This window comes from Perissodus microlepis, chromosome 23 (assembly GCF_051167445.1).
Source record: "Perissodus microlepis isolate ML-2025 ecotype Zambia chromosome 23, ASM5116744v1, whole genome shotgun sequence".
Taxonomy (NCBI): Eukaryota; Metazoa; Chordata; class Actinopteri; order Cichliformes; family Cichlidae; genus Perissodus; species Perissodus microlepis.
Window position 1 is genome coordinate 39617971 of NC_140482.1, and position 27746 is coordinate 39645716.

Sequence of the window (27746 nt, forward strand, 5' to 3'; positions counted from 1 at the left end):
TAGGTATACTGCCCATAAACACAAATATCGAATCAATCACATGGCAACAACTTAATGCGTTTATGCTCATTCATGGTCAAGACGACCTGCTGAACTTTAGAGGATCAGAATGAGGAAGAGAGGAGATTTAAATGAGTTTTAATGTGCTGTGGTTGTTTGTGCCCGACTGGCCGGTATGAATATTTCTGCTGGGATTTTCTCACAAACCATCTCCAGGGTTTACAGGAAATGGTCCATAAAAGAGAAAATATCCCGTGAGCGGCAGCGCTCGAGAGATCAAAGAAGAATGGCCAGACTGCTTTGAGTTGATCGGAAGACAACAGTAACTCAAATAACCACTTGTTACAACCAAAGTATACAAAAGATTATATCTAAATGTAGTACAAATGGAAAAATGAAGCCACTGGACTACAGTGTGGACCACACTGTGTGTCATTCCTGTCAGCTGAGAATAAGAAACTGAGACTACAGTTCAGACGGAAACATGTTGCCTGGTCTGATGAGTCTTGATTGTAACTGCAACATATGGATGGTAGGGTCAGAATTTGGCATGAACAAGCTGAATGGCTCCATCGTAACAGCAATTTAGGTTGGTGGTGGTGATTTAATTATGTGGGGGTTATTTTCCCGGAATATTTTTAGCCTCTTAGTACCAAAATGAGCATTGTTTAAATACCACAGCCTACCTGATTACTGTTGCTGGCCCGTTTTTGACCACAGTGTACTTTTTTCTGACAGCTGTCACAAAGCTCAAATTATCTCAAATGCCCTGCACAGTCACCAGAACTCCATGGTCAGTGAGTGTGCATTTTAAACCTGAGTGTGATTGTGTGTGGTGTGTTAAACAAGCTCATCTTTGTTCTATTTTGCAGTACTCGGGTCTCTCTTGCAAAAGAAAAATTAAATACAGTACCTGATTAAATGAACACACGTCATGTTTTCATCAGTCTGAGCAACCAGCCGTTCGGCCACAGCTGAACAGATAGGTGGCAGGAGTGGGTAAGCAATCTCTTCAAAATTCCTTCCCTCTCAAAACCCCCCAAAACAGCAGCTGCTTCCCTCACCCAGCCTTCTCTGATTGCAGTCTTCTGGCAGGCTCTGACGGCAAACACACACCTGCTCACACTGACCTCCAATTTATCTCTTGTACGCCTGCCTGCCACAACTGTAGGGATTAACATGTCTGGAATAGGGGTTTAAGTGAGAGGGAGGATGGCGGCCTCTTAGTCTGACATGCATGTCCCGTCCCTCACTTGTGGCATTGAGTTTGTGTGCACAGCTGGCTAATTCCCAGCCTCTGTGCATGCAAACAGCCTGGAGGTTTCTGTGCAATATTGTGCGAAAGAGAAACTGAGGCTGAAGATCCAAAGTGTGCATCTCATAAATGTTAAAGCCCAAGGCAACATGGGGCTGGAGACGGAATAAATATTTCTACATAACATTCATTAAACACAACAGATGTCTGAGTCTGTCATCAGGTCCAGGTTTGAACACTGCAATATTCGGATGGGTCACCTAGTCCCCACCGAAATGTCTCGTAAAACAACCAAAATTTTTACATCTTTGTGTTCTTTTCACAATCAGGCTTCTACAACAGCAAGACTTTGACTCTGAAACAAAGGTATCTAAACTGAACTAAAGGTTCATTTTATTATTTGCAACTCTGTAAGAAATCCATTTATGTATTGAATACTTCTGCTTGCAGGGTACTTGCATGTTATGGATCTGTGTGTATACGTTATGTGGTTCCCTAAATGCTGTCTGGCTCTGAGGTGATCACAGGTGTTCATTCCTCCAAGCTTATCTGATGGATTAACAGCTGGCGTCACCGCATAATCGTCGACACCCACCACATCTGACATTACACACATTCTGATTCTGATATGACAGCCGCTCGCGCGCACACACACACAGACAGACACACACAGTGGAAGACACACATTTTTCCGTTTACCCACAGAGAATTACTGGATATTGCTGAAGGGATGGAGCCACTTCTCCAACCTTCACAAATGCGCTCATAAAAATATAGCTTAACAGTAGGCAAGTTTCTGTCTGATAAAAACAAAACAAATCGAATAAAAACACCCTTCAAAGCAGAGAACAGCTAAGCGCTAGACAAAAGCCAGAAAAATGTGGGAATATTTGTTTGATTTTTACATGCTGCATTCCCGCTGTCGTTATTATTCATATTCCTCCCCAGGGAAGCTTGTTTGAAAAATGGGACTGAAGCAGCCCCCCCTCCCCGTAATGTCACCGTCTCACTCTTAGACTCACAAACACCCACGCGCACACTTGTTTGGAGTCTTATTGGGGAAGTACAGCCAGGCTGCGTCTCCCTCCCATCCCTCCTGCTCCTCCTCACTTTCTTCATCTCCCTCCCTCCCATTTTTCCCCCTTCACTCTTTCTCCCCAAAACAGGGTGATCCAGCTCGTCTCCTCTCTCCGTCACGCGGGTAATCAGCCTCTGCTATTTCATTTGCCTCAGTAATGAAAGCAATCCCAGTGCTTTTCACTGCAGCGCAGCCCAAATAATGAGGACTGCCTCACCCCTCCTCAGCCACACCTCACCCCTAGTTCTCACCCTCTCCCTCCCAACCCTGCTGTTAATGGATGAAGGAAAGCAAATGTGTGTGCGTGTGTGTTTGAGTATGTGAAGCACGCAGTCTTGCCAAGTCCTTTGTGCCTCTTTTCTCCTGCTGCAAAGGAGCCTATTGTATACAATTTCATCAGCAATGCTCTTAATCAGAATATTTCCCACCTACATTAGTGGTTCCTAACCTTTATTACACATGACTAACATCAATGTGTTAGAACTACTCACAGGATGCACATCTAAGCTGTAAGCAGTTATTCTGCTATTTTCCATTCCCCAGTAGCTTTTCCAAAGGAGGTAAATTGCAAACAAACAAAGAAAATTTGTATTTCATAATAAGAAAATCAAAATGAGTAAGAAATTAAAAAAATGTTGCAAAGCAGAAATGAGATTTTTATTGTTTCCAAATCTTCTATATTTCCTCCCCAAGTCAGGAACCACTAATTGTGATTAAATGTACAAGACAACCCTTTAAAAACACTGATTCGATTACAGGGTAATGCAGAGGTTACAGAGTGCAACCTAACATCTTTCGCTCCCTTTTTAAATTTTCATTTTTATAGCCTTAAGAAACAATGATTGAAATTAATTTTCATTTTGAATGTGTCTGGTAGAAACCATCCCTTTCCTAACAGGAATTTTTAACCACACAGTCAGTGCTGTTACCAGACAGCAGCAATGAGACTCCATCCCATTTTGCAAACATCTAATTCATCTTCAAGAGGGCCTATGGAACCAGCTTCCAGTTTGGATTCGGGAGACAGACACCATCTCTACTTTTAAGATTGGACTTAAAACTTTCCTTTTTGCTAAAGCATATAGTTAAGGCTGGACCAGGTGACCCTGAATCCTCCCTTGGTTATGCTGCAATAGGTGTAGGCTGCCGGGGGAGTCCCATGATGCATTGAGTATTTCTTCTTCAGTCACCTTTCTCACTCACTATGTGTTAATAGACCTCTCTGCATTGAATCATAATTAATCTCTGTCTCTCTTCCACATCTTGTCTTTTATCCTGTCTTCCTTCTTTCACCCCAACCGGTCGCGGCAGATAGCCCCGCCCCTCCCTGAGCCTGGTTCTTCCTGTTAAAAGGGAGTTTTTCCTTCCCGCTGTCGCCAAAGTGCTTGCTCACAGGGGGTCATATGATTGTTGGGTTTTTCCTCTGTATTATTGTAGGGTCCACCTTACAATATAAAGCGCCTTGAGGCGACTGTTGTTGTGATTTGGCGCTATATAAATAAAATGTAATTGAATTGAATTGAATTGAATTGGATCTTCTACTAACAGCATGTAATGACTATGCCAGACAAAAATTGTGCAATATTCAATCAAATGCGATTTAATATAGCCAGTGTTCATAATAATCCCAATTTGTTTTTGCTTTCAATATTTGATTCGCATCTCTTTCTTCATATGAACCTTCTCCTCAGTTTCTGGGCTTATCTTATCTTTAAGTTAGTCAAAGACGAGATCTGTTTTTATAAACCCAGTATTGTCTTTCAAATGCAAGAAACAAGAGATAAAAGGTCAGTGAGGTCAAGGCAAATACAACACAGCTTCTCTTCGCTTATGAAGGAAAATCAATCTCTGTCAAGCAAATCAATAGAAAACTGTACGGAACTGACTGGATGGAAATAAGCAAGACTTTATGTAGAAAAGCTTTTGGAATATAACTGCTGTTGGTAAAAACCTTTTACACTTGAAAATAGCAACTTGCAACATGGATTTTTCAATGTTTACAAAGGGGTTTCCCAAGCCTGAGGATGAAGAAGGAATCTAATCTGATACAGTAAAACTCAACTGACTGATTCTAGCAGAAATATGAAAAATCAGCACAATGGCTGCAAGGTTTTCACCTAACAACAGCAATATTTTACCAGTGTCGATGAGGTGTTAATGTGGAACAGCAATAATTTAATCTCAGTCTCCTGCTGGTCTTCAGTACATTCAGAATACACACTTTCTCCTCTTCGGAGCTCTGCAAACATCCACTGGAAAGAAATGCAATGAAATGAACGTTTTTTTTGTCCTTAAGTCAGCCTCGTTTGGATGAGAGAGAAAAGGTGCCTCAAGTTCAGGTACTGCATTTCACGTGAATCAGTCCCCAAGATGTTTCAGCTTGGCACGGGTACACAGCAGTGGTAGGTAAGAGTATAAGCTCCTCATGTGTTGAATCATCAAAAGTCTTCCAGTCAAAATAGAGGAGGACGCTTTCACTCCACTGGGTAGATCCAGTCAAACATTCATGTTCAAAGTGTCTGATCACTGAAAGGGCGCTCCAGGGCGGTCAGAGTGTCTGCACCAGCACTGGGAATAGCAAGGACAGGTGCTCAGCGCCTCTGATCGGGAGTTTGTGTGTGGTGTAAAAGTGGATGAGCTCTGGGATGGTGTCAAAGGGCGGGCTGTTCTGTCCCAGCACGTACTTGCCATCTTTACACTGGGTGAACTTCATGTGCATGAAACCTTGACAGCTCCTGTGAGAGTAAAAGCAGAACCGTAGATTGAGGACGGACATAAAAAGGATAAAGAGTGAAAAAAAGAAGAGGGATGACATTAAATGTAGGGCACATAAAACACCATTCAGGCTTCCACACATTTTGTCACGTAATGACGGTGAAAGTGACAGGCCAGATTTATGCTCACGCCTTTTTTTCTTTCGCTTTGAGGACACGATTCTAACCAACATTTAACACTGTCACAAATTAGGAAGGAAGTGACATCATGATGGATGGATAAGCGGTGTTTTAACACATGGTAGAGAAACACAAAGTCAGAGGGAGAGCGAGAAAGATGAATGCTCCAGACTGTGAAAGTGGCTCCGCTCAGAGGACCACACCTCCCCTTTAAAATCGGTGCAGCCGCGACAGGACTTCCCCTTTAAGAGCCAGCCAGCCAGCCATGATGTATGTCTAATTATAGAAGCGGAGGGAAAGACAAGGGCTGAAACCGGTCACCATAATTATCATTGTTCAAGTAAACCAAATTAAATTTTGAAGAGCAGTGAAACCAAAAGCACTCACTGCAACTATAAACAGCCAAACAACCGGCAGTATGTAACGTCCCACTGGCTTCCTGAGCACCAGAGCCAGACGCTTCATCATGTCAGAGCTCAGAGTTGACAGCGTGTTTTCGTCCAGTCCTGTATGTTTGGGGATTCTTTGTACTAAATGGTAGATTACAACCTACCAGTGCTTGTGCATATTACATGTTGGTTTAAACCTTGCAGGCCTGCCTACTTCAGTGCTGACTCACTTTGACACGGCTTCCTCCTGTCTCCATTAAAACATCCTTAATCAGTCACTGCTTCTATTGTTCACATTTCTGTGTAATCTTAGAATAGCGTAGGTGGGGTTCACATTTTCCAAGGACAGATAAGAGCAATGGCCGAAAATAAACCCACCCCAAAACATACAGATAATGCATTTTTTGATAAAATGTAGGCAGTACTGCTTGTTATTACACAAAGAATCTTTTCTGAAGGTTCTATTGTTGGTATTAAATTAAAAAAAAAAAAAAAAGCCTACCAATCAGCCAAAACACCCTGATAAAGATTAAACTGATACATCTTCATAGAAGGACAGTTTTCTCCCTTATTTCAATAGTTTAGTCTTATTTCAGTAGCTTAGTCTACCTTTTCTAGCTATGGTACTGGCACAAGATCAGCCAGTTTAGTTAAACCACTGAACTAGATGGTAAAACCCAAAGGATTGTGAAGATACACATACCTGAGTTGGGCTTTTACAGATTTTAAGGGTTCAAATTAGTATTAGGAGAAAAAAAAAAACCCCAGACTCTGGGGGTCACAACAACAAGTTATAAATCTCTGTAAAATCAAACATGCAGATTCATCCATTGTGGTGACCCTTTTGGGAATAAGGTGGCATCTGAAAGCACTTTATCTTTTTATTTGAATCTTTAAAGTCAGTTCTTCTTAACAGAGCTTTTTTTTGTATTCATCAGGTTGCTTGTCTTTTTGGTGTCTTTTTAGTGATGTATGTCAGTAGATCTCAGGATCATATTGCTTTAGCTGGACCCTGAAGGTTGACTTCAGTGAAGGCCAGCTTCTTTATGGTTCAAAGAGTTTCTGGATATATGACTTCTCCTGCACATTTTCCAGCTGTTGAACCATTACCAGTACTGACCTTGTTGCTGGAGAAAAATGTGCGTGTGTGTGTCACATCCATCTTCTCATGTAAATGAGTAATGCATGAGCTTGTTTATATGTCAGCACAACACAGTGACACACTGTGCCTCCCTCTCCCCTCACGCTCCTCTTCCCTCTCTCCTCTCTCTGCCTAATTTCCTTCTTGTGTGTCCCACAGAAGGTAATTCATATTCATTAGTGATTATGTGGAGGATGATGTGTGCACTGAAGTGTGCTCTACCTGGCTGATTACCACTTAGAAGGCCCGCTGGGGCCGTGAAGGAAGGCCACAGAGGGAACCCAAGGTTGGTGTGAGGACAGAGCGTTGATGGGAGAATGGTGGCGAGGCCAGGACAATGGATCATGCTAGTAATTACAAGGGAGAGATTTGACCAGATAAGCAGTATTGTGCCCTGCAAATGAGTATCGGGAGGAGAATCAGTGTGGCAGTGATCTTAAGTGGAGGTGATGGTAAAGGGAAGGGAGGGGGAGAGACAGATGGAGCGGTGTGGGAGACTGCAATATAATATCAGTAGCTCAGGTGGTGATACACACATACTTTCCACACACTCCTCCTACCACACTTGGCAAGAAAAAAAGAGAAAGATGCAATTAAACTGTATAGCTGTTCATCTGAAAAGGTGCTCAGGTGTTATGCTGCCTGTTGTTGCGTGTGCATGCATGTGTGTGTTTCTTACCGAAGAGAGAGGGAGTAGTCTGAGCGGTTGGCCTGACTGTTCCTCACTAAGTAGCTACACTCTTTACACAGTGTAAGCAGCGACTCTGCTTCCGAACGTGACAGCGAGCCGTGGTACCATCTGAGCAAACACATAAAGACATGACAAGGCATGAGGGGAAAAAAAGCCAAAACCAGTAAACCAAAAAAGGGTCAGTTTTACACCTTTGGGAACAGATGTTGACATGTGTTATAAAAATATATTGTAAGATTCACCCCGGTACGTGCAGCAGCAGTCTTTGGTACAATGTGGACCCGAGAGTATAGTTTTTCCTTCTTTCTTCATTTTTTTTTTTATTATTACAAAAAATGTAATGATGACAAACTCAGAGCACCACGCATTTTACTTTCCTAGCTCTAAAATGTCAACAAGCCAGGATGCCTGCTAGCAGGTTGTGGGATCACACAAATTAAAATCCATCCTCAGTGGGACACAGATATCTGAAGCAAAGTTCGCTGCAATTCATCCAACAGCTGAGCACTTAAAACTGCAAATGCCAAACCCATCAGTTCTTTCTCTTGGCTAGCATGAATGTCCAGACAGAATTTTATTGCAGTGCATCACTCACTGCTGAAAACCTTCAGTGTGAACATAAGCGTTGGACAGACTGATAGAGCAAAGTGCAAAGAATCTTTGGAGTGTCATTAAAAGTGGGGGGGCTACAAAAAAAAAGATATTGCAATATCCATTTCTATAACGATGAGCTTTTATTAGGAGATGTCTGAGCAAGGGGTGCTGTATGTTACAGACTGACAGAGATGCTGTTTTCTCGCGGAGGAAACCACAAAGCTCAAAACAGCCTCTAAGAGATCATCAGGGAGTAATGGAGCGTAATAATCAACACCATCCTCATGTGAATTTGTACAAAGGTTCAGGCTTGTGAGAGCAACCCAGAGTGTTGCATGTGTGTTTGAATGTGTATCTGTGCTTAAGGGGTGTGTGTGCTTGGATTTCATTAGTAAAACGACCCTTAATGTGCGCAGAAACAGCACATAAATTACACCAATGATGTCTGAAATTAAGACTAAAGTAAATGTGTGTTTTTAATGTTCTGACTTAATTAGCTCTCGTTCTAACCTTACTCAGTCCTGTAAGGTCTGATGAGTGCTGCTTAGCCGAAACACATAATCGTTTCACTTTAATGTGCCCAAGCCCTTAATAGATCAAAGCAGTGCAATCAGACAAGCTTTGGCTTTTTTTATTTTTATTTTTTCGTGGGACCTACAATCCCCCAATTTCAAAATCACATTTATAGGGATGCCTTAGGTATGCGCATAGCAGCAAAGCATATATGTTTGCAGACTTTTCTTAGTTAATTTACAACACATGAATCTGCGTTATGAAGCACCTGATTTGATTCTACATCTGAACATCCAACTCTTCAATGTACTTGGAGTGATCCGTGTTTGAACACTGAATCATTCACTGCATTGACCGTACAGTTTGATGCCTGTAGAAATGTCTTTATCCTGTGTTACAGTGAATGTAAATGAAGTGACAGCATCTAGGGCACTCAGTCATTTCCTGTCAGAAGTAACTGAACATCAGAGCATGCAGGCCTCTTAATCTGATTAAAACCTGAATAGTATGGCCCATACTGATAAACAGAAACTGATGATGTTGACTTTCTATGGGTTTCAAAAAAGACAGCATACATACACCTGCTTTTCCAGAGGCAGAGTAGGGTCCACTCTCTCCCCCACCATTGTGAGGCCTTCGTGGGGCATTCGAAACTTCATTCCCCCTCCCGCCAGCGGACTGGATCTGGGCCCCAGGGGACGCAACCGCTCTGTTGGCGATGAGGAGCGATCCCACTCTGTATTATCAAACTGCACTGTTGGCAGGCGGGGACAGAAAGAGTGAGTCATGTTATTTACACAGCAATATTATCAAAAGGGATTAAGCCTCTCAGCCAGACTAGGGTAAACATCCGACATCGGGCTACTGCAAAGCTGCGCATGCGGCATAGACCTCTCATGGGTGGGTCACACTACAGGACAGCACGTCGGGGTCCAACAGTGACAAAACTATCAGCAGTATTATCGGTGGGTTTGTAAGATTAGGAGGGCAGTGGGATGCAGGAATTTAGCGCCTTCTCTGCTTTCTTCTCGCACATGTCTTTGTTTGCAGTAGACAATGCAGATTACTCGATGTTGACTGTACCAATACTACTTTGGAGCAAATTACAGAGACTGAAGTGTTATTTACTCCTTTTCTGCCTGAATTTTGTGAAATTGAACCTAGTGAACTTGTAATTAAACATTAAGTACACCACAGCACTACTAAGTACCCTGACATGAACACAGCCGACATCCTCGTTTATGGGGAGCTTTTCATGCATGGTTGATGCACGAGGGGAATGCGATAAGAAGGGAGTTCTTACATCCCCCAACACCACATCCAACAGTTACAACAGGCAGGGACAGACGCAGGTGCTACAGATGCAGGCTGCTGGTGGCTCAGGGTGGAGGCAGAGCAGATGTAGGACAACAGCTTGGGTCATATAGGTCAGGGCGACTGCATGTTTCAGTGCTTGGGTTGAAGAAGGAAAGTAGGGGAAGGGGGCTGTTGGTGTTCAGGGTGAGAGGTCACCTTGTTCTTTGGTGGGGTGCTCCTCCTCCAGCTGACCCACAGGGGCAGGCCAAGGCAACTCCGCCAACTCCCTCATTTCTAATAAAAGGCGGGAGCAGGGAGGAGGCAAGAGAAAAAGGAGTGAGAAAACAACAGATGGGTTTAAGCAAAGTTAAGCATGAAAAAACAGACAGGTGAGGAAAATGGTGATGATTAAGGAGTGAAAGTGAACTTGGGTGCAAGATTTTAGAGTGAAGAGAAGTGAGAAGTCGACGTGACAAAGAAAAAAAGAAAGAAAAGAGTAGGAGCTGAGAGTAGGAGAGAAGACGTGTCAAATGAGAGATATGTAGTGCCATTCAGTGCAGTTAACTAAACCTAGTCAGAAGGGGAGAAGTGATATACTGTACCTTCTCTCTCCTCTTTCTCCACACACGTGAACAAACATAGCGTAGTGTTTCACAGCCAATATTTAAAGTAATTTATTGTGGAAGAGAAGACTAAAGAAAGCAAAGAAAATGAAACAGAGAGAGCAGGAGATGTCAGGCGTGGGTTATTTATCTCTATAAGTTCATCTTAAGAAACTGTCCCTTAGCATTAGATGTAATGAAAACAAGGATTTCATATGCAAGACAACCAACAGCGCAGCGTGACAGAGAAACTGTGACGCGTGGGGACGAAACATGCTCCATTTACCGTCGTACCTACAGCGAAAAAGCTACTGAAGGTGCACTCCGAGGCAGATCTGAAAATAGCTCATTATATACCATGGCAGGCGACCATCTAATGTAACAGTCATTACCACAGCCTTACACACACAGACACAGAAGGAGACACACGTACATTATGCATCTTTCCAGCTTCACACTGTGCATTCAGCTCCTGCTCACCGCAAAAACGGATTACAAAACAAATAAAAGGGAAAGAGGGGTGACATCTTAATGAGCCGACAAATCCAAAGACCCCCTAGGAACACGACATCAAAGGCCATTTGAATGGGCGTTTGGAAAGAGACCCGGGCTGTACATACATGCCTCTCTCCCTCCCTGGTTAATTATTGAACAGGCAGACACACTCCGCCACTTTCTCTGGCTCTCGGTGAATTATTGATGCATGGCGCAGTACAATGGCCCCATCTGGAGCGGGCCGCACCTCTGCTCAAGCCAGGATTAAAGTGTGGCCTGGCACCCCTCAATGGGAGACACGCACGCGAACACAGGTCCACACGCACACATGCACACATTTAACCTGAAACCCCGAAAACGCCGCCACTGCAACACTCTGCTGCCTGTCAGCTCACCTCCACATCACATTTCACACCTCTAATTCTCAAGTAAAACTGAGAGGGATGTGTGGAAAGAGAGGAAGGTTTAACATCAGAAGCACACAAAAGCAAGTGAAGGGTAACAAGAAAAGAGAGAAAGAGAAATTGGAGACAACTGAGACAATTTATTAGAGATCAAAAATGTGCTCAGCCATCTGAGTTAGAGATAACCTCAGCTAGTGGCGTGTTACAGGAGGAGAAAAGTCCATCAAGCTTCCTCACTTTTACTGTTATTGTTTGTCTGGTATTCTTGAATCTTAATCTGAATCTTAGTTGCGCCGCGCTCATCAAAAAACTGACTTAAAAATTAAATAATTCTTGAAAGACTGAAGTGGTTCAGCTGTTTATCCCATCTCACATCATTTGTAGATTTTTGCTTTACTTAATAGAAAAACGACTCATCTTTAACTGAATCGGACTGAATATTTTTAACAACGCACTCGTTTCAAGGTGTTTTACTCAATTTATTTATTGATCGCACAACTTATATTTAGACAGCTCATGTTACTGCACTAGCCTTGCTTATCATCAAGAAGAAGCCTGAGAGTACGAAACCTTCAAAAACTGGCCAAATATTCACAGTCAGACAAATATGAACTCCAGACAAGCAAGATGCTGGGAAATCTGCAAAAAGTTAACACTGACTTACTAATATTGGGGGGGGGGGGCATTATTTATGTAAGGCGTGAAAAGTACTGGGGGAAAAATAAAGCCCTGCTGCCGTGATGGCAAACATGTTCGACTGAATCAGCAGCAACAACAGTCTGAGAACCCTTACTGCTCCTTAAATATCAGGTTACATTCACGTATTAAATAATAACTGCCCAGAAAGTAACTGAAACTGTCAGACAGAAGACAGATTTTGTGACTGTGTAACTTGTGCTGTGACCTTTGCACACATGCTACAAAGACTACAACAGCCCATCTGTAACAGGGAGGGCTGCACCCGTATATCAAGGGTGGTATTTTGTGGTAGAGCATCAAACACTTCATGAGGACACGATATGAGACTCACTTAATTTATTAAAGGGCTGTAATACAAGAGCTTTGATGGACTTTATTTTATTTTTATTTTTTTAAAGAAACAAAAGAAAAAACAGGTTATCTTTGCGATCCAAATGGATCTCTCTTCTGGAAAAGACTGAGCAGAAGCATTACAGCACAAACCACAGAGCTCCTCCGTTTAATAACAAAAGACTGAATCCCAAGTAAACACACATACACACAGACACAGACACACACACTTATTCAAATTCACACACTCACAGCATGTCACTGATTTACCACCAGGGAACATCTGTTTTCCATTCACTCCTAATGGAACCTGTGGGTCTGTCGTCCACAGAAAGTTCATCAATACAAAACAATGAGAATAATGGTTTACAGACAAATGCGTGCCCACATCAATAAACAAAGGCAATCTTTTTCATTTGTAAAGTAAATAATGTCTATGCAAAAAAAGAGTGTTTGTTATCCATTTTTAACCCAGATAATGAAGCAGGTAACAGCCATTTGTGGCCTGCCAAGATCTCCTGTTGCCGAAAATACCTGCTGACAATTACCAGAAATGATCTGAGGGGGAGGGAAATGAGAGTAGGTTTGACTCTGCGTGCTGCACAGAGGACACATCTCCTCATGTGATGGATAAGTAACTTTTCAAGTGCACCAGCTGTTTTCTGTGTCCTCATAATTAAGGGAGAGCAGACAAAGACAATATAACAGCATCATTAGGTCCAGTAATGAAGACAGCTGTTTTTCCAAATACCTCTGGCATAACAGCGTGTCTCTACACACAAAGACCTTCTGCTGGACACAAAGACCCCAGTAAGATTTATAATTATCACCTTATACCAAAAAAAATGTATATTCAAACAAGTTCCCTTTCTATAACAATTCCTTACCCATCTTTTCTTTCTTCATTTTACAGACCTACATTATATCCATGTCCCTCTGGGTTTATAGTGCTCTCCGTCTTTTTTTTTCTCCGTGCTGAGCATTCCTCCTTCTTCATCACTACTCCTTCACCCGTTTCCCCCTTTAACTGGGACATTGTCTTTGTTTTCAGGCTACCTTGGTCGTCTCTTTTCTTGCCCTACTCTACTTCTGTTATCTCTCGTACAGGCCAGTGAAGAAGAGACACAAAAGAAATGTCTTTTCATTAATGCCAGTCAAGGTTTAGGCTGAAGGAGGGAAAAGGGAAAGACGGAAGGGGAGAAAAGACAGGAAATGTGACAAATACAAAAAAAGAGGTGAGAGTGAAAGAGAGAGAGCGGGCAGTCTATTGTGTGAGTAAATTGATGAAGAGACTGGTCAGATGCCCCCAGGGCCTGCTTAGAGATACAGAGAGCAGCATCAATCCAGAAATGGAAATCTCATTTGTTGTTTCCTTTTTTTCCCCCCTCACACACACACACACACACACACACAGGCTACTGTATAGACACACACACAAACAAACATGCAGACACACACGCGCATGTTCAGGGTAGCCCTGAGAACCTTGCCTTGTCAGAGTACATGCATCAAGATAAAGCCTATACGCACACCCCATTTGTCATGGTGTCTTTGCAAGCTTTGCACAAAAAAGCATCTACTTTGGTATCATGAACACTTTAAACCGCCCTTCAGCATCTGGCTTACGGTGCCATTTAGTTAAGAGAAGGATTTGAACTATTCATCTGTATATTTTCTTGGACAACCTGCAAAGCAATTGCCTGCAGATAAAAAGTCATACAGCTGTGATCAAAAGTTTTCATACACATTTACATTTGAAAAACGAGGACTGGATGCACAGGTTTGAGCTAATTTTTTTCCTAATCCACACATGTTCAAAAGTATACATACGGGCTCAAATATACACAAACACATTCACTTAAATCTGTTAACAAGTTATACTGGTTCTACAATGTTTACCTTGACAAGGCCATGGCTTATTAACATCATTAATAACATCATCATTGACTACAACTGGTAGTTTCTCTTAAGCAGGATATGCTTGTGAGGGCTCATTGGATTGGCCAATGCTCAGAACAATGGGAAGGTTCAAGGAACTCAGTGAAGATCTAAGAAGGAAAATTTTAGGATGAGATTTCTAGGATCGGTTAGGATGTTTAGCAACACACCAGAAACCACCAAGGTTCAACCCTGTGATGAACTGGAAAGTGTTGGAACACCGGCGGTCACTGTCCACACTGACCTCTGTTGCACATCACCATGGACTGAGAAAGTACTGACCAAGAAGAAGGCCCTGCCCTAAGACGGACACCCCCTCGCTTAACTTAAATTTGCAGCTACTCACATATTCAAGCCAAATGCCTTCTGGAGGAAAGTTTTATGATTAAATGAGAAAAAAACAGCTATTTGTCTACAATAACAAAATGTTTGCAGTAGTAAAGTAGAAGCTTTCAAACCTAAAAACACTAATAACAATCATGCATGGTGGTGGTACCATCATGTTCTGGGGCTTGGACATAACTGTGTGTTCCAATAGTAAAATGATACCAAACAAACATTTTTTAATGAATAAAGTAGGCTAACATAAACAATCCAGACAGACCTTCCCAAAGCCCCAACCTGAACCCTATTAAAAAATTGTGGATTATTTTTCAAAGCATGGTCCGTACCAGGAAAGCAGCCAATTTAAATGAACTCTACCATTTCTGCCAAGAAGAATGGTTAAATATTCAGCTAGAATCACGCACACTGTTGTCTTTATCTTTAACCTCCTAGGACCTGGTGTCCAAATATGTGGGCATCACATTTTGGGTTGTCAGGGCCTGATGTCCACTTATGAGGACATTATGCTGCCACCGTTCTATCAAAATTTAAAACGAATGTCCTCATATGTTCATCTCATTTTTCTCAGAAACAAAAATCTAGTAAAAAAGAAAAAATCTGGTAATTCTTTGTTTTTACATTCATCAGGTCCCAATCAGCCCAAATCGCAAAGAGAAATAAAAAATGCATGCCATGAAAGAGTTCAGGTCTTAGGAGGATAAACAACGTTTCATCTCCCACTCCCACTGTTTTAATGTAACTAGTTTCTCAAACTTTACTCAGCATGTGGAGCTAGACATGTTTTCACTTTTTACTGAAGTTAGACAACATGTCCTATCAAGCAATTCTCCGCTAGCACAACCTACTATTTAAATGCATCAGTACTAAGAGCTAAATCCTAACAGCACCATGCTAACATGCTTACAGAAATAACACTGCTAGAGTAATCCATCGCTGCACATAAAACACAAACCAAAGCATATCAAAATTCTGACCTGATGATGTATGAAAAGTTAACGAATCATCAAAACAGTTTGGGAAATGTGAAAGTATAAACCAAAATTCACAGCAATCACCTAGTTATCAAAACATTTGACTAAAAAAACAAAAATGCTAATTGCACAATGGAAATAGAAGAAGAGCCATCAAAAGTCAAACATAAAAGTCACCAGTATGAATCTGCTGCTCTGGTGAGTAATACCTTGCCACAATGCAGGGTTTTTAAACAATGGCCCATTTACCAGTGCTATACTTGCACAGGTTGCAAAATCCCTACTGCAACAGAAGTGGAAATTTCACCTTCTTTTTAGCCTGAAATAAGCTAATTTATGTATATTTAATGCACTGTATTTAAAAAGAAAAATGCACTATAGATTCATAACTATTTCACTTTAATGTATTTTTGTGCTGCAAGACTTATTCTGAAGCTATACCCAAATAAGCCCTGAATTCACCACCACCTTGCTTTTAGGATGCAAAATATTCATAATGAGCAGCTTCTGTGTATGGGGAGGTGCAGTCCTTTGGTGGTGCCTAATGAGCAGCTGCACAGGAACAAGTGGAGGATAAGTGCTTTGCTCAATGGCACCATAATAGTAATCACTAGGGGTGGCAATGTTATTCATTCAGCTTCCCTTTTCCAGATTTCCAGCTGATTTGTGCCTCTCTCATCATGTGCCCACTCTTTCAGACTTCACACAGCCATCACTGGCATCACATGGCTCAAAGCTATTGTCGTGGACTATAAAATACAAAAACATGAAATACCTTATACGCCCACTCATCTGTTCATTAAGTGTGGCCATCGGAGAACTAATAAGACGGTGCCTTTCATTAGCTCACTAATAATGCTGAATGGCTGCAGGGCCAATCTCTCACTGCTGGACCGTCTATTAACTTCCAGGAATTAATGACTGCTGCAATTTGAGCAGGATGGTAGTAACTAGTGACAGCTTTCTAACATTGCAATTAAAACCCACTGGGCTGAGAGAGGCCTGTCATGTCCGACTCCTCGGGCACAAACAGGCTCAACCTCACAGCACTGGCTGATATGGACCTGGCAACCAACAGAAAATAAGCACAATGCTTTGGAGGCAAGCTTATTTCTGATAATATATGAAATACAGCTACAGCGTTCAATATTCATCCATGTGATTACATGTAACCACGGATAAGCTGTGAAAATCACAATCAGAGAAGCTTTCGCATGAATGCAGTGCAGACAGATCCACACACAATATGCAACAGCAATCCTCCCAACTCCCCCACAGCCACACACTCATCTGTGCCAACAGCACGCAACACCCTTGAATTAGGTGCATGGTGATAATCAGAGCTGGGAAACCTAGTAGAAACTCTACTTTATGTGTGTGTGTATATTTGTGCATGTGAGTGGGTGATGATGTAGGGATGCTGGCAGATAGCATCCCCCTCCCCGCTGCCCCCTTCAGCAGGTTATCTGAGTGAGTATGTCACATCCGCAGGGACGAAGGGCTGAGGGGACAGCCCTGTCACGGCTGCTGTGTATGTGTGAGCCTGCGTTAGTGGATGACTGATTGCACCCCGCTACAATGGCCCTGACTCTCCTTCCTGCACACCTCGCCATAGCTCCCGACCATTAATACCCCTCACCGCCCCTCCCCGCAGAGGCACTGGGACTCCAAAAAACATCCAGTGAGCTGCCACCAAACATACCATAACCTTGGATGTCCCTTTCTATTACGCTCCAGCTAGCATTCTCTCCGTTTTCATCTCTCTTAGGATCTTTCTTACTCTCTTACCTAGTTCTCGTGTCATTTTTCCCCCTTCTTTACATCCCTCTATTTTTCTGACCTCCCCATCCTTGCAAGTGGGCCATGCCTAGCAACGCTGAGAGGGCCTGGGAATATGGATTAAAGTGAGAATGGAAAATACTGTTTGTGTGTTTACACTTCAGTGCTTTGGTGTGCTCAGACAGACAGCACGCCAGCTCAGAGTGCTGACTCCAAATGGAAAAAACAAGGGGTCAGACGACTCGAGCTGCACAAGCGTTTTCCTCCACTGCGTTCTCTAATGGTGCTGTAAGCGCTCCTCTGCAGGAGTGCACGGTGTATGTGGCAACAGGAAGAAAAGCTGAAGAGGAAGTAAATGACAGATAAAGCAGGAATAAATGCTAAGTAGGTGAAAGGTGATATTAGCTTTTAAATTAACTGCCATGCACCTCCTCTTTGAAATCACTCTCAAATAGGTTACCGTGTCTCTTCACTGCTCCTCTGCGTAGCGCGATTTGGGCATGAACACAGTGTGCATGGATATGATTCTGAAAGTGTGTATGTGTCTGACAATGGTGTACTGACCATGACTCTCCTATTAGCACTAGATCAGTCACGCACATGTAGGCATGTAATTAACTGAGAAGAGGGGGATGGGGTGGTGGGCATACACACCAGGGAAAGAGAAGGGAGGAGAGTGGTATTGGAGGGGAGTGAGGACAAGGCAAGTTGATTTATTATCCCATCACCTTGACCTTGGTGACTTGGAGATGCAGCTCAATTAGACTGGCTTGGCCTGGCAATGCCTTGCACTGATCCACTCCTAAATCATCTATCAGTCCTATTGTGTTTCTCTTTACTCCTCGGTCTCTTTCATTCCCAGTTCATTCTTTCCCTCCAACTTGACTCCTTATATGGAACATAACGAGATGTGAGACATGAACTACACAGCTTTAACAAATGGGAAAAATGACACGCTATGTCAATTTTTAAAGACATACTGTAGCTAATATGACAATGTTGATCTTTATCCGTCTCTTCTTAACAACTATTCCTTTTCCCCCATACGGACACAGAAGAAACCATTATCGGTTTTAATGATCACTTCATAGATTAAGTCCACGGTCAGCCACATGTGTGACAGCAAGAAATCAATATTCACCAGAAAGCATTTAAACATTAAAAGAGAGGCTTTTCGTCATTTGAAATGAGAGTGAAAGTCAGAGCCCTCCCTATTTCCTGGTAAAAAGGGTTGGAGATGTAATGACTGGGTGGGGTTGAGGGGGTGTAATAACTATATTAAAGGTCAAGAGAGTTAGACGATTATTTCGCCATGAAGTATCAGCAGTAGAGGTTGTCTGTGTGCTCCTAGGAGTGCTCTGACCTTTAAAAACAGAAAATTTTAATCCTGATTTTAACCATCTTGACATATTCTACAGAATTTTTTTAAAAAAAGCTAAAGCTAAAACTAAATTTGACATGCCTCATGGATCAGACTAACATCACACCATCTGGTTTCAAGAACTCTCGTCTGATAGGCATTCACAGGTTTACTCCGAGGTACTTTAAACAGAATAGAGAACTGCCAATATGTGGGCACTTTTCTTTGCAAATAACCTGTTATTATGGGAGACTGCATTGACTAAAGCAGTTTCACACATTCACTGCAACCCCAAACCTTTCTATATATTACCTGATGGAGTGCCGACGAGAATGCAAATGTTCAAATGCCCCCGTGAGAGAATAACACGTGTAATTGTCCAGTAAAATTATAGTGAGTGAGTGGGCATCATGCGTCCTGCATGCTCTATCCAGGCAACACCCTCATTTAAATTAAACAGGACATTATCAGCAGTGAGCAGCGCCTCTGAAGTGAATCATGTCCTGTTTTGTGTGACATGTGAAAAAGGAAAACTTTCATCTGTTTCTCTTAACACTGACTGAAGGGATATGGTGTGATTCACCGCTTCTTCAGGCTCATAAATTACTACCTAATTAGGCAGTATAACTATAAAACGAAGCGCAGGTCAGAGTTTCCATTGCTTACATTTTGTGGGAAATGCATTAAATAACCTATAATCTGGAAAATATTGACAAAGGTTTAAAAAAGCACTACAGTTAGTTTTCCAACTACCTGCAAAAGCTTTAGAGATGTTGTCCTTTTTCCATTCCCAGGGTTGGTCATATTCATCAGCCGGTCTCTCGTCATCTTGCGGCAGCCTGCTGCTCTCCTTGCCCTCTTCTTGAGCTTCTCCATACACCAAACCCAGACACTGGCCTCGGATGTCTTCATAGGGGGTGTCATAGAGCTGCAGCCCTCCACGCGCCTGTCCTCCTCCTGGGTTACGCTGCAGCTCTGTCACGTCAGATCCAAAAGAACACAAGTTCATACATCGCCACGAACATATACATGCAAAAATATGTCTGTTGCATCGTGTTTAACCAGTCTGAAAGAAAACCGATAACATTACAAAATAATATCTGACACAGATAACGTTCCCCTATGCTAATATTATTCCGAGCTAAAAAATTTAAACGAAAAGCCTGTTGAGCTCTGCCTTGACTAGAATTAGGGGAAGAGACAAATTATGTTTGCACAGCTTGCTGTGAGCTCAGAATCTCATATGGGGGGGCTTAATGATGCCTTGGGGTAGATGCTGAGCAGCAACACAGTAGACAGCCCACCACCCCTCCTCTTGTCCAACCTGAATCCCAGCAGCAATCTAGCACAGCTCAACACAGCATCCGCAATTCCCTGTTAACATTTTCATTTCCTTCTCTGCGGGTTTTCAACCAACAAATGCTACTTGGCACCTGCAACTGTTATGTGGAGTCAAACGTGGCCATGAGATAAAAGGCTTTAAGGTTATTGATGCAACCAAGAGGTGAAAATCTGATTTCCAAATGCATCAGTAAGAGCCTCTATGCTGCAGCAATACCAATCAGCAATGGCTTTTTATATGTAGACCTCAGAAATGTGCCCGCTTTAAAAAAACAAAGTAGTGGTAGTAGTGAAAATGAGAGGAAAAAATAGAAGAGCAGATATTTCTGTGCACACATCTGGTTGTTTTGTAAGGAAGAGTAGATGGAAAGGTTTGCTTTCGAAAGGCAGAGAAAAACTTTAACCTTCACACAGCAAGATACAGCTATTGGGCGGTCTTGTAATCACCATGGTGACCAAGTGGTGGGCCCCTCGGGAAAGACCCAGAGGTAATGGAGATGAGGGTGGAGGGCAAATCGTGAAAGAGAAGGAGCAAGGCAGAGAAGCGAGGGAAAGAGGAGGAGAGGATGTGGTGGAGCCGTAGGAAAAGGAAGGGGAAAGGGAAGCAATGAGGAAACAAGAGGAGGACGCAAGAGAAAGGCAAGGAAGGGCGGAGGGAGGATTGGGGTCTGTCAGTGTTTGATGTTAAGTCATTGAGACAGAAGCACAGCGGGGCTGTGTGCTGCTTTACCTGCGCTGGGAACCCATGGTGCCGTGGCAGCCTGGAGATGGAAAAGATGAAGGTCGGGAGATAAAAACCGACATGAAGGAAATAAAATGATAAATTCACAGAAAACACGATGGAGAAAAAAACAAGCAGGGGGTGGGGGTGGGGTGGCAGGAGTAAGAAAACAGCAATTTGACAGAGTGACAGACACTGGAGATAGAAGGGAATGACGACAGGAAGACTGCTGAGTGTTTAGGCATGCAGATGCATTGGGAGACCAATCTTTTATCCCCACGAGCACAATTTAAGAATCACGACGGAGCTGCTTAAGAAGAGTAAGCATTAAAGATCTTTACTACTAAAAAGTACCGTTTTCAGGACAGTGTTTGTGTGAGATCATTAAAATTCTGATTGCGCACCTGATTTTGCTGCTTTGCTGTTCTTTAACGGGAAACAGCAGATTTAGACAGACAGAGGGACAGACAAAAGCAGGCAGACAGACAGCCCAAGAGTGACAGACTCAATGCAAAGTCAGTGAAAAAAATTTGACAATGGCCTCCCAAATGCTGCGCCATCGCCACTGCACATCTAATCTCTCCAATAGCTCCATCCAGCTGAACCACAAAAGAATTTCTCCAGCATTTCTTGGTTTAGGCGAAGAAAGGGATGCACCATGCACTTATCCATGATATTATGAATTTCACGTGACGACTAAAAGGGCAGCACAAGTGACGGCGGAGAAAGGACAGGGCACAAAATTCGGTAACGGACAGATTAGAGTGACAGCCAATGACTCCCCTCAGGGCCGGGGAGAGCCCTTGAGATGAAGTGAGATAGAGAAATGGAGAGAGAGGAGGGGGCAGGCTTTCACACTAAATGACTAGGACAGACGAGGGAGAGAGAGGGGCTAAAGGGGCAGACAGAGATGTTATAGAAGGAGAGACAAATGGAAAACGATAGATGTGAGCTAGACCAGCGGTCCCCAACCTTTTTTGCGCGACGGACCGGTTCATGCCCGACAATATTTTCACGGACCGGCCTTTAAGGTGTCGCGGATAAATACAACAAAATAAAACTAGTACCGGTACCGAAAAAAAGAAGATTTATTCATAACACACGTGAAAAGACCCAGGAAAACCGAGTTAACGATAAAAACGATAACAAAATAACGCTGAAAACCGATAAAAACCCTGAAAACCATACATTTCACACCTGAGCCTCAACTCTCGCGGCCCGGTACCAAACGACTCACGGACCGGTACCGGTCCGAGGCCCGGGGGTTGGGGACCGCTGAGCTAGACGATGTGGGAGAAAATAATCACAGAGGTGGGGAGGGGTTCAAGACTGTATCGTGGCTAGACTCTTTAAAGGGACTTTTCGTGAGGCTGAGAACTGACACAGCTGGCTGCTAAAATACTCTGGGATGGTCTGTTACAAGGCTCAAGGTGGTGAATACTCTGCTAATAAATGTAGCAATTAAATAACATATTATACGATATTTATACTGAACTACAGAGAAAAGGATTGTTATATTGGTCTTCTGGTTTTGTTCAGTAAAGGGAGAGCTGACAAATTACATATCAGTGATTTTGTTACTTGCATTTAATCACTTACATGTAAGAGCTGTGTACATTAAGAATGACAATTTTACTTTTATAGCAACTTTAAAACCAGTGTTTGTAAAGTGCAGCAATGTGAAAGAGAAAGAGTAACAAAAATGAGAGAAAATTAAAAAAGGGAAAGTTAAAGCAACATTATGTTATAGAAACAATAATGCAAGAATAAAAACTTCACAAGTCTATAAAAATGTGCTTCAGGAAGTAAAACGGCACTTATCCCGCAAGCTTTATACTTTGGGCGCCTCCAAGCTGGAGTGCACAGTCTTGACTATGAATGACCCGAGGGCTGTGAAGCAGCTCGATGGAGGTGATGGTTTGGCTGTGTAGCTTGGGAACAGACCAAGAAATACTTTAAAATGATCATAAAATCTTTCTAATCAGGATGATTAGTAAGCCACAGATGAACCCAGCATCCCTGTACAACAGACAGTTACAGTGGTTCACTGGTTCAGTTATATTTGTATTTTTCATAGCGGGTTTCTGCGTTCTGGACGAGGTTTCTGGTCCCAAAGTGCAAAACAACAAAGCTTTATTCAAGCAGCCATCACTCACATGACGAGTCATCCTACAGGCTGTCCTACATGACGTTGTGTAAATTTGGTATTATTATTTATTTCTTAGTATTTTGTATTATGTCTGTACTTGTACTCAAAATGTGCATGTGAAGATGGATGACGTACTACTGCAGACCAAATCTACCTCTGGGTACAAATAAAGTAACCTGAACCTAAAATGTACAAGGAGCTAATGAAGAGAAGATACCATTAAGGTGACGTAATGCCATCAGTAACACATCCGGCTGTTGTATTCTGAAGCTGCAGGAACGAGGGTGACATTTAGATGAAAAAGGCCAAGGATGAGAAAAAAAAATTAAAACCTGTGGCAAAACTGGGTGTTAAGGGCCCCCTGACCTGTTATGACCCTTTGGGCCTCATAGGGCTCCATATAGCCGTTGTTTTCACAGGGAACAGGTCGAAGATCTGGGTCTGGTCGGTGGTTCAGTCGAGCATCAAATGGGTCCGAATAATCTGTGTCTCCAGCCAACGGAGCGGACGGCACCACCTAAAGGACAAAACAAACTTCCTCATGAAAGAGAAGATTTACACAACTTTAACTTGACCCTCTGGAAAGAAAATGCTGACTCAGTATAATGAGTCACATTTTCAAAAGGAGCTAGAAGTCCAGCGACAGGCTATAATTAGTTGGACTTTTATCCATCATTTCTAGAGTTGCACATCAAACGTTTGAGCCAATCCTAGAAAACAAGTGTTTTTTGGATAATTGGGAATCACAGTCTCCATGTTAATGCCAAAAAAGTAAGGAGTGCTGCACAGAAAGATCCCCACTCAATGGCATGCTAAATAGGTGTTTGCTCACAAACAAATACACATGTACAGCATTACCGTGTATACTATATTTAGCAGCTAATCAAGGCAGTTAACTCTTGAATCCCTTGAAGGAAACATACTGCATCTTTCTTGTCACATTAAATGAATAAACAACACAGTGAGAAATCATCCTATCTTAGCACGACCCAGTTTTTGGCTGAAGGTAGAGAAGAGGAGATTACAGAGGGAAATGTCCAGTTGGTGGCATTTGTTCTTTCTTACAAGCACAGGAGGAAAACAGTTGTAATCTGGCACAGTGACAGCTACATAGGAAAGCATATGGTCGCACATGCATCTACAAACCCATGCACAATGTTCTTTGTCTGTCACTCTCTGACAAAGGAAATCAGTGTAGCGAGACTTGCTGGCCAATTTCAAGATAAACACATACACGCCCTGGTAAAATTACATCCTAATCCCATGTTGATTCTGTAACAGGTTATCTATCAATGCACAGGAATCTGCAATGTTAATTAGAGTGCGGATGTTCCCACAGACCATGGGAAATTAATGAGAACAGAAGAAGAGTGGGGCAGAGAGGGGAGCTATTGACTTCAGTTAAGACTGCTACTTCAACCCACTTCAGGACATTTGCACTTGTAGCATTTTCCATGAGTGGAGTCATAGATTTAACTGCAGTGATGAAAAGCCTGAAATATTCCATAATTTATTCAACATATGTTGCCGAGTTGATGTGTACACCATACTGCTGTAAGATTTTTATTTTTTTCTTCAATCGTTCTGTTAACATCTGCCTTTTTTTGTGATTCTTAGTAGCTTTTCTACAGCACAATATGCAGAGCACGCAGCCAAGAGAGCAATACAGTCCTGATGACCCAAACAGCGCCAAAGAATAAATTTCAGCTCCCTTTGGCCCTTGACATATCACCATACACCATACAGTATATGGTTCCTAACATCTGCTCATGTGGAGGTCTCTCTCAGCTTGCAAAACCAAACCACATCTATTATTTATAGGACATAAACTCAGGGGACTGTGACCCTCTCTGATTCAATGGTCCGCTCAAGCCATCAATAATTCTTTCTTCAATCTAAGGTAGTAAGATTATGTGTTGCATAGGACATATCATGATTTATGTAAACAACGCATATTTCAGACACAAATTAAAGTCACTTGCTTATGGAGTCTGATCAATAAAACTGTCACAATGATGAAAATGGGATGAGAGAAGTGGGAGAGTTTCTTTCCTTCGCTAGCCTTCCGGTCATCCCTCTAGTTCTCAAGAGATAGGCCACATAAAAAGCTTGTCATCGCCTACATGTTTCCTTATATAGGTACAAAGAGAAACTCACGGGCTCTTGCTGATCTTCTAAAGAGATGGTGCTAAGTAGGATCTTGGTGCGTCCCAGTTCCTGTGAGTCCACTTTGATCAGTCTGTGTTTAGGAGACTTCACGTCCACACTGGATGACTTCATGGGAGACCCATAGACGGGTGTTGCAGGTTCAGAAGTTCCAGACTCTCCCCTGGATCTATTTTCTGAGTCCTCATAGGGATCTTCAAAATCGAGGTCTCTCTGGAGCCGGTAGGCTTTGAGGATCTCGCTCTCTGTGTAGTCTGGTGTTGGAGGCTGTGGAGGCACCTTCTTGCCAAAGCTCAGATAGTCTTTTAACCACTTGGCCATTTCCACTCAGCTTCCAAATATGCCAGTGTGTGGTGAAGGGAGAGCAGGAGGCTGGAGGAGATAGACATGGACAGATAAAGGGTTATTGCTTTACCTTTTTTTCTTGTAAGGCTTTGTGAGCTATGTGCTGGATTTGCTTTGTGAGATTTTGTGCTTTTATAAATGTGACAGGTCAATGATTAAAAATTAAATCTTCAATTATAAAAAAAACCCCCGCGACGATAATAATCCACAGGTCCTGCTTCACTAACAATATTTGTGTAGGATTATCTCCCCCTGATCACAGAGCCACGATTTCGGTGCTTTTACATGCATTCGTGTGACATTAAACTACACCGACAGCTGGGCTTTACGCACTCCTTTTGTTTTACGCAGGGAGCAATAACGTCTGGCATCTGGACTTTGCCCAAGGCTGCAATTACATTTCACACCCCAGCAATAAAAGGCGACTCTAACGCGGTGATACAAAAGTAAAAGAAAAGTCTGGAAGAGAATATTAGAAATAAACGAGGAATTAAATAAACATAAGTTGCTTTAAATTCTAACGATTTCACTTTTTGGAATTTGTGGAACACAAATTAATAAGTTCAGTTTTGACCCAGTCTTATTTCAGAAAGCCGAAGATACGCGGATTTCCCTAAACTTCCCCTCAAAAGCAATGACCAAAACACTGAATTTAAACGCCAGAGCGAGCGCTGCGCTCCGAAAGCACATTCACTCACCCAGCCAATTCAGTCCTTCAGCCACTTTGGATGCTTTATTCCGCGTTTTTCCATCTCGATGACAACAAAACGACACCGACAAGTGTCAAAACCTTCTACTTCCACTTTTTATTCCACAAAAGCACAAGAAAGAACGAAAGAAACCAAAACAAACAGTATCCTTTCTAACACAAGAGCCCTGAAATCCAGCAGAGTTCCTCCAACGACTGGCGGAAAATGCGCGAGTGACGAGAACGACTACAGCTCCGAGAGAAACTCAACCGAGCGATTAAAGGGGAGGTGCTTCATTCCCTGTGGAATATCATCCTACTCCCTTTCGCAGTCAGCCGACCGTTCATTCATTGAAATATCTGCACATCGCACATGCTTCAACAATAGCTGCATCCTCTTTAAAGAGGTGCACGAGGAGCACAAATCAAAAACTGAATCTAGGAGCTGAAATAAAGAAAAAAAAAACCCACCTCGCACGAATGTCATCCAAACTTGTGCATTATTTATTCGCATGACATCATTGGACAATTTTAATGTTTCAGCGTCAGTCTAGGTAAGTTAAATGATTTTGCCTTTAACAACTGGGAACTTCAAACGCACTAATAGTACTGAAAATGTCATCTGCTTCCCACGCAGTTGACAACATGATCAGGGTTGTAGGGACCAAACAAAAGAAAGCCCTACCACACAAACAAGATGCCAAAAGGCATCAAGTCCCATCCACTCTGAGGAAAAACTTAAGGATGTTTGGGTTTCATCTTCTCTTTTAATCCTTACTGACCTCTCTGAATGTGTTTCATCCTCTCACAAATGTCACATCATCCACTGCACAGGCAGGAAAATTGGATTGTGTGCAACAGCGGTTAAGGACCATCTAAGTCTGTTAAAAGACCGTAAATGCCTCTTTCTTTATGAGCTCACTTTCTCCCAGGGGTGAGAGAGAAAGGATGAGGTCAGCAAGCTAGAATCCACCCCCACCACACTATCAGCACAGCCATCAACATTATCCCATCTAGCTTTTTACATCTCCGCCATTGTGCCTACTGAGTCTGTCTCCACCAGTGTTTACCAAGTACTGGCTCCATACCTAAAGAGGGTCAAGAGATCAAAAACATGGCTCCAGGTGTTTCTGAAAAAAATCTGAGTGCACTTTATTAGTGTGAATGCAAATCTTTGTGGGCCCTGCAGCCCAATTTAAATCAATTATAGCAGTGAAGCAGTAAATGTGAAGAAGGGATTCAATTTCACTAGCCACTAAATGCCTGCCATTATTCTTATTGGGGAAAAGAAAGTTTCCAGAGTTGAAAACAAAGTCTCATTGTGAGGTTTAAGTAGTCTGAGAATCAGTCGTTATCATATGGGCATTGTGCTAAAGATTTTATCTTATAGGAATTAGATCCATATATTCATTAACAAAAATATGCCGTCCCCACAAAATCATGTTATCAAATTACCTACAATCTTTTCTCCCAGATGACAACGGGAAAAAAGCCATCTTTTGGTTGTCATTATTTCCTGGAGCTTTACTAGCTCCCGATATCTCTTCCCCTGCCCTTTCTTT

General features: G+C 42.4%; 1 protein-coding gene across 2 annotated transcripts; it reads right to left on the minus strand.

Moving 5' to 3' along the window:
* Window positions 1-2968: 2968 nt before the first annotated feature.
* Window positions 2969-26452, minus strand: shdb (Src homology 2 domain containing transforming protein D, b). 2 transcript variants are annotated; one of them, XM_084921574.1, is made up of 8 exons: window positions 26195-26451; window positions 25143-25523; window positions 23352-23502; window positions 19528-19749; window positions 10068-10145; window positions 9135-9309; window positions 7437-7556; window positions 2969-5068 (listed from the first exon to the last, which is right to left on the minus strand). In XM_084921574.1, the coding sequence occupies exons 2-8, from the start codon at window positions 25470-25472 to the stop codon at window positions 4882-4884; spliced, it is 1263 nt and encodes a 420-aa protein (XP_084777700.1). In that variant the 5' UTR covers window positions 25473-25523; window positions 26195-26451; the 3' UTR covers window positions 2969-4881. The 2 variants fall into 2 exon arrangements, with proteins under 2 accessions (XP_084777700.1, XP_084777701.1); XM_084921575.1 differs by lacking the exon at window positions 10068-10145 and having other exon boundaries at window positions 26195-26452.
* Between the last annotated feature and the right edge of the window lie 1294 nt (window positions 26453-27746).

Coding starts and splice junctions, on each gene's coding strand:
- shdb (XM_084921574.1), bottom strand. CDS start 25,472: ATGGCCAAGTGGTTAAAAGACTATCTGAGCTTTGGCAAGAAGGTGCCT. Junction 10,146..19,527: donor CATCTCTAAAGCTTTTGCAG/GTAGTTGGAAAA, acceptor GCCTTTTATTAG/AAATGAGGGAGTTGGCGGAG. Junction 7,557..9,134: donor CTGCCTCTGGAAAAGCAGGT/GTATGTATGCTG, acceptor GTGTTTGCTCAG/ATGGTACCACGGCTCGCTGT.